Here is a 9,419-nt window from a genome sequence, read left to right as displayed (position 1 = left end):
GTAATTTTTGAATGAGTCAGGTACCTGGGAGAATACGGATTCGAGACGAGGTCGGTAATTCGTATCGGCTACAGAATATTCCTCTAAGAATCCAGATCGTTCGTTCCAAGTTAGCACTAATCTGAATGCTACCTCATGAATGTACAAAGTAACTGGATTAGTCCCGATTCTGATCAGACGGTACAGATTCCAAAATCAAATTTACCTTTACTGTAGGAGTCGGTTCCTATTTCGAACGGTGTGACTTCTCTTCTGAGTGAGTATCCTCTGAGATATCTCAACTTTTGCGTGACCGACGTGTCCGGTGCCTATTCGGTGATAGCGCGGGGGGCTGTATTATTTGTGCTTTAAGATTCGTGCAGTGCTTATTAAACGGTGTAAATTTTCCGTAAAGTCACGCAAAGTTTGAGATATCTCAGAGGATACGAATTCTTCTCTTCTAGGCTTTTCTCAGACTCGCCGATTCAAAATTTCGTCAAGCCGCGTTCCTTCGACGCACAACTGAAACTAATCTAGACCTAAAACACACTTTGGCCTCCGATTCTAATTCCAATCTTCGCGCCCATTGCTACTCTCTCTCTCCAGTTCAAACTCAAACCCTAACCCTACAAACCCTAGCAATGGCGAAGCGAGGGAGGAAGCCAGCTGCTCCTAAGGAAAAGGAGGAGGAAGCCGCCGCAAGCAAATCTGAGGCTGGACCCAGCAAGAAACCTAGAGGGAGGCCGCCTCGACAGGCTGCAGCCAGCAAGAAAGTTGCTAAAGGGAGGAAGCCTCGACAGACTGTACCTAAACCCAAACCAGAGCCCGAATATTTCGAAGATCAGACGAATCTGGTGCGCTCATTTATTTTTTGTTTATTCCTTGTATTTTCATTAAACATTCTTCCAAACTAGTATTTTCTATGCTTGGTTCAAATCTATTAAGAAGCTGTGTTTTGCTATTAGCTGGATTTCTACTTTTAGTATATCTCATTGGGCTTAGTAGCTGTCTTATTTTGAGAAGGTTGATTTGCTACCAGCTGGATTTGGGGGATTTCCTCTTTTAGTATATATCGTTGGGCTTAGTAGCAGTCAAACTACTGTACTTTGCTAAAAAGAAGAATTCTTGATATATGTTTTTAGCTATTTGATGATTTAATTGTAAATTAAAGTTTGTATTCTTCATTCTTGTAAATCAGCAAATTTCTTAATATACTGTTTATTTTTGTCATTTGTTGTTGTAAAAATTGGAATTTGGTTTCTTGGTGTTTACATTACTTCTTTTCTTGCTTAGTAGCTCTCTTATTTTGAGAAGGTTGATTTGCTACCAGCTTGATTTTGGGGATTTCCTCTTTAGTATATATCGTTAGTAGCAGTAAACTATTGTATTTTGCTAAGAAGAAGAATTCTTGATATGGGTTTTTAGCTATTTGATTATTTAATTGTAAATTAAAGTTTGTATTCTTGATTCTTGTAAATCAGCAAATTTTTTAGTCTACTGTTTATTTTTGTCATTTGTTGTTGTAAAAATTGGAATTTTGTTTCTTGGTGTTTATATTACTTCTTTTCTTGTTTTGTAGAAAGATCTATGGCAAGCGGCCTTTCCAGTTGGAACAGAGGTATGTTATTTCTTGTTATATTAGTGAACCTTATGTTGGCATTTCTGTCAAAGTTAATAGTTTATTACGTCCAAAGCATTTTTTGAACTATAAATGATATTAATAATTGGATCTACAATACTACCTTAAAAGTGTTAAGCGAGCATTGTTAACAATTCAACATGTCTGATATACATATATACGACTGGGTATTTGCTACTTGTGTTAAGCGAGCATTGTTTGTATCTGGCAGTGGGACAATATGGACAAACTCCGCGATATAAATTGGAAATTCTCAAACTTAGAGGTGAATTTTATAATTTGTTACTACTTGTGTTCGTCACATTTTCTGCTTTTATTGTATTTCATACTAATATAAAATTAATCTAATACATGTCAGGAAGCATTCGAGGAAGGTGGTGTACTACATGGGAAGAAGGTCTACTTATTTGGAAGCACTGAACGTATGTTTATAACTTCTTTTCTTCTAGACTTTGTTTTTTTTGTTGTCTTTTTTAATCTGGAGTCAATCTGTATATCTTCCCGCGTAAAAACACATTTAATGCTCTTTAGTCTGTCAGTGCTTTTATATTGGGGAGCCCTATCCCAGTGATGTTACTTCTTAAGATGTTGATAAGCAAATTATATGTGTATAATCAATGTCATCTTTCCAGATCAAGTGAGGCTTTCAATAATGGAAATATCTTTTCCGATTAAGTATACACTTTTCAATTATGTCACAATTAGAAGGAATTAAAAATACGCAATAACAAAGTACTTATGAGATTTTGTTCAATTAACTTGTAACCAAACCTCAACTATCATGTTTATTTAAATCTAAACTGTAATCCAAGTCAACAACAAAAGCCGGCAATAAGTTGTACTACTTTTAACAAGAAGCTGATTTTCTTATTTTCTATTGTTCTTCAGCCCAGCTATTGAATGTAAACGGCGAAAACAAGGTCACGCTTATTCCTGTTGTTGTAGCTGTAAGTAACGACTTTTATCATAATTTTGTCATTTAAACTTCTAATAAGTGCAAAGTCTCAATCTTTTTTATTTTGTAATTATTTTTCTTTTGTTTTCAACTATAGGTGGATTGTCCATACCCACCTTCTGACAAGATTGGGATAAAATCTGTTCAAAGAGTTGAGGAAGATATTGTGCCAATGAAGAAAATGAAAATGGATTGGATACCATATGTGCCCATAGAGGACCGGTATTAATTTAAATTTCTCATTTTTTATGTGCCTTCTCTTGAGAGAATGTTTCTGGTTCATGTAGTTCTAAAATTAATTAGACTTCTTTTTCCTTTGTAGGCTACGTCGACTTGAAGGGAATAAGTATCAAATATTTACTCTTGGTTGCAACCAAAGAAGGTGAGCTTTTATTGGCTTTAATTATGATTTTCATTTTGGTATGAGCGTGTGACAATCACAAAACCTTTCCTCGGGCACAAAAGGAGTTTGGGATCGTGGTCCTTTCATTGAAGCATGTGAATATGCATTCTACTTTGCTCAGTGGTGCTAAAATATATAAACAACAGGTTCAAGAAAGATAAAATTGGGGACAGCCATTGATATAAATCTGAACTGTGTTGCTGTTGATGCAAAATGTGAATGTTTAAAAATGCATACCTCGTTTCTATGTTGTTTTTTTTTGCTAATTTTTTTTCTTACTTATTCTGCAGGTCTACGCTGAAACTTTTGAAAACTGAGCGTGTGAAACAATATGATTACTGCATTCCCTGTAAGTGAATATGTTATTGGTAGCCTAGGTCATGTTTTTTCTTCTGGGAAGTTGTATTTCTTTGGGTAATTGTTGAAACTGGAGGCCTCTATATCCTTTAATTTTGTTGCTCCGAGATTATTAAAACCATATTGCATTTGCACTTTGATGTTGGTCATCCTTTTTTACTCGATAATGTACGATCTTACACTTGCATAGTTGTTTAATGATATTTTAAATTATTAAATCTGAAATGTTAAGCTTGTGATTTGTGTGACAGATTTTCAGCCACTGGAACCTCCAGAGGACGAAGAAGACACTGTTGTTAATATATTGTTTCCCATTGAACCACCTGTAAGCTCTCTTTTAACTTCAGTTTGTGTGTGTGTGTGTGTTTTTCTGGGATCTTTTCTTGTTTTTTATTTTTGGTGGGGAGGGATGGATGTGCCTGGGGATGTTGAGTATGCTTTGTAAAGCTGCTCTTAAGGTGTTTACTGCTTGTTTTGTTTATATGTTTATGAGGAGGTTGGTTCAGGCTAATTATTCCTTCTCTTTTCTTTTATTTGTTGCAGATTGTTTGTGATTTTGACTGGGATCTGGATGACCCCGAGGTATTACTGTTTAAAAAAAGACATAATAAGTATTGTTTTTGTATGATATGAAACAGCCAATTATTTCTTTTGTTTTAACCTTGACATTTCGATTTCTTAGGATTTTACTAAGGAGCTTATTGATAGTGAGTCGCTTCCCGAAGATAAGAAAGATGAGTTCCAGGTGAAACTTCATTTCTTTTGAAACTGTGTTGCTTTGTAGAGTATATTTTTATATATTGTCGGTGAATTATAAATTTGTATTTTCCTTAGAGCTATGTGAAGGAGCAAGTCCGAGAAAGAAAAGCTGCTCAACGGCAGGTATGTTGTAAATGCTGAAATTTTTAATCCATCTTTATATTTTATTTTAGCAAGTCATTGTGAAAAGACAAGAAAATAATAGTTCATTAAAAAGACTAATCTGGCAGAGTTTAGAGTTTAAGGTCATGGTACTGTGTTGGTCACCTAAAAAGGGCATGAGTTGGCTGAGTTTTTATAACCTGTTATTTCTGAAGATGATTTGCTATTCTTTAATTTTATTTAATTTGCTGTGTTTGTTCGGTTTTTGCTTAATGAGACGTCACCTAAAAAGGCAAGAGAAAGTAGTTCATGAGATAGAGCATGAGTTGACTGGGTTACAAAGTCTTTTAAGGTTTTCTTACCACGTGTTATTTTTGAAGATGGTTTGCTCATTTTGGTTCCCATTTGGTTGGTTGTGCTTGTGGGGTTTATGCTTAAATACACGTCACATTCTCCATCAAAATTTACTTTTTTCAAAACACCAACAGGCTAGAGAAGCTAGAAAGAAAATGATAGAAGATATGGATCCAGAGGTGAAAGCTGCATATGAGAAAATTCGATTCTACAAGTTTTATCCGGTATCTACCCCCGACACACCTGACATTAGCAGTTGCAAGGTATCATTTACATTTGACACCATCCAGTAGGCAGTTAACTGGTTGTTTATTAATTGCTGTCTTACGGTTGAGACTGTTTTTGACATAAGTTGACCTAACCTTACATAGATTTGACCATACGTGATCTGCTTAGTACATTGGAATTTATTATTGCCAACAAGCAGACTAGTTGTGTTTATTCATTAAGTTCATGTTTGGTTGTGGTGGTGGAGCGGACCCTTTACTCCACCTTTATGGAGCCAAACAAGAAGTAAATTTAAAGGATTAAGATAGAGTAACAATTGAGTTGATCCACTAGTAAATTACTTTATTTGTGGGTCCCGCAGTTAGAGTAACATCCAACTTATAATTTTCTCTTCATCAACTTACTCCAACCTCCAACTGAACTTTATTAATTCAATCTATCTTTACTTGGAGTAAGCAACTTAATCTGGTGTAATTTTACTCCACAACCAAACATGACTTTAGAAAACATAATTGCTCAGGTCTAGATTGTTGACCCCACCCTATCATATTCAGTTTAGACTGGCAAAAATGTTATGAATATGTCAGTAATTCTTTACATGGCTGGTTCGTCAGGTTGCACTTATTTGATTTTTAAAATAAAACATTTCTCTCTTGATCAATTATTGCTGCATGTTATTATCTGGTTAACTTAGTGCAAATTTTATGATATGCAGGTGCCTTTCATCAATAGATACTATGGGAAAGCACATCAGGTTTTGTGAAAGGTGCTTTGCTGAGAAATTTTTGCTAAACTAAAAAATGTAGGTGAAAGTTTTGAGAAAGGTAGTTATGATCTGTATAACTCCAAGAGTCTGGACTTGTATCGTTGCTTCTCCATCAATTCTTTGGTTTTATTGTAATGTATTCACTGGTATTCAAGTAGCATGGAATTTTAGGTGCTGTATAATGCAAAAAATTTGTAGTGTTTATTGAATTAATGGCAAGTAATTGATGAGAGGAGTAAATAAATGATGATAAATAAATCTTGTGATGTCGATATTTTGGGAATCAATCCAAGGTATTTGATGTGTTGAATTAATGGCAAGTAATTGGTGAGAGGAGTAAATAAATCCTGTGATGTCGATATTTTGGGAATCAATCCAAGGTATTTGATGTGTTACCAGACCCTTTGATTGAGTATATTCAGAGATCTCATCTCAGATATGATTTTGTGTGAATCAAATTGTAGATTAAAATCAACACTACTAAATTTCCAAAAAAGAAAGATCAAGACTTGATTAAAATCAACAATCTTGCAGCCAGCAATTAGGAAAAATAAGTCTACATGGCTTGATTCGCGTTAATTACGAGGAGAAATGACACATAATTACAGAGTAATAGATAATTTTTGAGTAAAATTATAAAAGATGGAGCTCAGGAGAGGTTAATGGAGATAATTTCTCTATTCATTTCTTCAATATTTACACCCATCCAATGTCGGTATTTAATAATTGGTTCTAGGCTGGCTTGAATCTAGTAATTGGTTACCATAAAAAAAAAGAGTTGATAGATGGTTATTAAATTTAAATGTACATTTTTGACTTGATTTATTGAGTCTGTTATGTAGTTTGGTATTATCAATAATTATTTTGGGTGCACCCCAGGTGCTTTGAGCTCAGTTGCAAAAGACTTTGCTAAGCAAAATCAAGTGATAAATTTCACTCGAGTTCACTAAACTTTGTTATTTGTCACAATTAATTACTGAAGTTTGATTTGTTTCTTTCTAGTTATTAACTTTTGTTATGTCTCAATCAAATTACTTTATATTTTTTCATTCAAAATTTTAACAGAATATTCTCATTCCATCTAAAATATTAACAAAATATAATCATTCTGTTCAAATACTAATGGAATGAGTATATTTCGTTCAAAATACTAACGGAATGAGCATATTTCGTTAGCATTTTGAACGGAAGAATATGGAGGGACTTAATTGAAATAAATAACAAAGTTAAGTAATTAAAATAGATAAATCAAACACCAATTCGTGACAGATGACATAATTTAGTAAACTCGAGCAAAATTTACTCGAAATCAAACTTTTTACAAGTTTAGTAATAAAAGACTGAAGTGTTGGATTTAGAGACGTCTAAATCCAATAAATTAAGTTGGACATGCGTGTATTATAATTATATGTCTAATACTGTCACGAATATTAATGCCAAAATAAGTGATTAATTAAGAAATGACATTTTACGTATTTCAATTAGGGTTTGGAATCAAAAATGTATAGAAATAAATTTGATTAATTATAATTGTTAATGGACCGATTATAATTAGTCTAAATAATATAGATGTGATAATTTCGGCACTGATATGAAATTAGTGAATCTGAAATTATTTTTGGCTATAGTTATTTTGGCATGTTCTTTTTAGCTATGGTTATTTTGGCATGTTACGCCAATTTTAGGGTATGGTTATGCTAAATTGAGGGCCTAGCACTTGTATTTAAAGCCTGAGTCTTCAAGGCTTGCAATCACAATTGTCTGCTCCATTCAAGACGAGATACTCTGTCATATTTTTCGGATAGCCAGAGAAAAGGAAGAGATGATTGCAAGTTTTTGGAAGGACTCGAGAGCCAACAACTCAAGTCAAGACCAGGAGCTTATCAACCTAGAGTCTTGGAAGCTGTTTGATTGATAGCATACGGAGGCTTTTGAAGATGGAAAGTAAGTTCCGCTGTGCATTAAGTTTAATTTATTACATAGGAGTAGATCTTGGTTAGGGTTTAAAGTAATTAGGAAAACCCACAAAGTAAATGCAACATGAAGCACTATATATAGGGCTGTCAAAAAAGCTCGCGGCTCGTGGCTCGCCTCTAGCTTGCTCGGTAGTGGACCAAGCTATTAACGAGCCAGCTCGGTTTAGGCTCGGGCCAAAATAAACGAGCTGAGTCAGGGGTCAGCTCGGCTCGTTAAGCTACAGTGGATTTAGGGTTTAGTCCCGTATAATTTTAAGTCCAGTCTCATTTTCAAAGGCGCAATTATGCAAAATTGATGTATTTTCGATTTGGGAAGAAATGATATGAGCTTTAGTTGCTTGAAGATGTGCCTGCTGGACAATTTCTTAAATTTTTTGAATGAGATTTCTTATTTTTTATTTTTAAATTTGTATAATAGCAGCCTAATAAAGTCCAGCTCGTCAGCTCGCGAGCTAGCTCGGGCTAACTTGTCACAAGCTGAGCCAAGAGTTATTTTGGCTCGGGTGACCTAGGTCCAGCTCGCTCGGTCGAGGCTCAGACCAAAATAAACGAGCCGAGCTAAGGCCCAGCTCGTTTACAGCCCTTCTATATATTTTGGGTGCGAGATTTGCTCCAATATCTAACGGATGGTCAGCTCTTGTGTTTCTAGTACTAAATCGTCTGATCCATCTATAACGGCCATGAGTTTCATCAGCTATAACCCTAACTGTAGAGTATCCGGGAAGCATGTTTTTCCCGTGGTTTCGCGTTTTGCCCTTGTACTTTATTGTAATTGAGAAAATGTTCTTGCTCTGATGTAATTGAATGTTTAGACGTATATATTCCTTTGTTATAAATATTGCTGCCGTAATGCTCTTTCAATTTCCGTTCATCAGAACTAATATTAAATACATTATACACTCATTTCGATTTTTTTTTAATTAAACTTCTTATATCAACAAATAATTCTGAACATATGGTGAATCGGACCTTTACATTGTGATTTTGAGGCATCAATATAATTAAAGCACTGAGAATATGATTGGTGAATCAGACCTTTACATTTATAATTTGTCAATGCCGTGTTTGCATCAGATTAAAATCTCTTATAGTTAGATTCCTATTACTTGAAATTACTTAACAGCTCTTGAAATTATGTCGATCTCTCCAATTCTTTTACTGACAATCAGAATAAATATTGTTCTATAAAGACAATCCCGATTTGATTTTCTCTAAAGCAATTTGCACAAATCAGAATTTGATACGACATGCATGCAATTGCCTCTTATCACATTTGATCTCGTTACTAGTACAAATTATTTTTGAAAAAAAAAAATTTATCACATTTCAGAACATTTCTTAAAGTTCAGCTATCCCTTTAAACTTTTTATTAGACAGCTACAATAAGATAAAATTTTCAGACTAGACACGTCGCATATAAATCTAGTTCTGTAGATATGAATCAGCGTGTCGGATGAGTGCGTATCCTCTGAGATATCTCATATTTTTCGTGACCGACGTGTCCGGTGCCTATTCAGTGTAGCGCAGGGGGCCAGTACTGTTTGAACTTTGTGATTCGTGCAAAACGTATTTTAATGGTTGTGATTTCCCAAAAAGTCACGCAAAATATGAGATATCTAAGAGGATTACGAATTCGAGTCGGATCGCACTCTCCCAGGACGGAAATAAATCTGCTACGATCCTAAGAGGATTGTAGGGTCCTACAATTCTAAATCCAACGTTTCATTTGTTTTGAGATTCGTGTATAAAAACAACTTCTTAGAGATTCGCACAACTCAAAAAAAATGAAAGGTTGGATTTAGAATCGTAGACCCTACAATCTCTTGGGATCGTAGCAGATTTATTTCTCTCCCAGGACAAGTGTAGTTCTCCAAAAAAGAAAAAGCGAGTCGGATCGCTTC

The 9,419-nt window shown here is 34.7% G+C and overlaps 1 protein-coding gene across 2 annotated transcripts; it reads left to right on the top strand.

The window, feature by feature from the left end:
- The first annotated feature begins 448 nt into the window (after positions 1-448).
- LOC144559155 (protein HEAT INTOLERANT 4-like) lies at positions 449-5,775 on the top strand. Of its 2 annotated transcripts, XM_078308144.1 has the most exons (15): positions 449-833; positions 1,559-1,597; positions 1,830-1,883; positions 1,977-2,040; positions 2,507-2,565; positions 2,671-2,795; positions 2,896-2,955; positions 3,267-3,325; positions 3,585-3,658; positions 3,877-3,915; positions 4,016-4,078; positions 4,168-4,215; positions 4,683-4,811; positions 5,492-5,542; positions 5,590-5,775. In XM_078308144.1, exons 1-14 carry the CDS (start codon positions 621-623, stop codon positions 5,537-5,539), a joined length of 1,074 nt encoding a protein of 357 aa, XP_078164270.1. In that variant the 5' UTR covers positions 449-620; the 3' UTR covers positions 5,540-5,542; positions 5,590-5,775. The 2 variants fall into 2 exon arrangements, with proteins under 2 accessions (XP_078164270.1, XP_078164262.1); XM_078308136.1 differs by having other exon boundaries at positions 5,492-5,775.
- Positions 5,776-9,419: the final 3,644 nt, after the last annotated feature.

The sequence above is a fragment of the Carex rostrata genome, chromosome 1, assembly GCF_964058835.1.
Source record: "Carex rostrata chromosome 1, lpCarRost1.2, whole genome shotgun sequence".
Taxonomy (NCBI): domain Eukaryota; kingdom Viridiplantae; phylum Streptophyta; class Magnoliopsida; order Poales; family Cyperaceae; genus Carex; species Carex rostrata.
This window is presented reverse-complemented; position numbering and strand designations above follow the sequence as displayed.

Bases quoted from the DNA above. Each gene is read 5' to 3' on its own strand.
- LOC144559155 (XM_078308144.1), top strand. From the start codon at position 621: ATGGCGAAGCGAGGGAGGAAGCCAGCTGCTCCTAAGGAAAAGGAGGAG. The intron at 1,884-1,976 runs GTGAATTTTATA...AATACATGTCAG, and splicing joins GGAAATTCTCAAACTTAGAG to GAAGCATTCGAGGAAGGTGG. The intron at 4,079-4,167 runs GTGAAACTTCAT...TATTTTCCTTAG, and splicing joins ATAAGAAAGATGAGTTCCAG to AGCTATGTGAAGGAGCAAGT.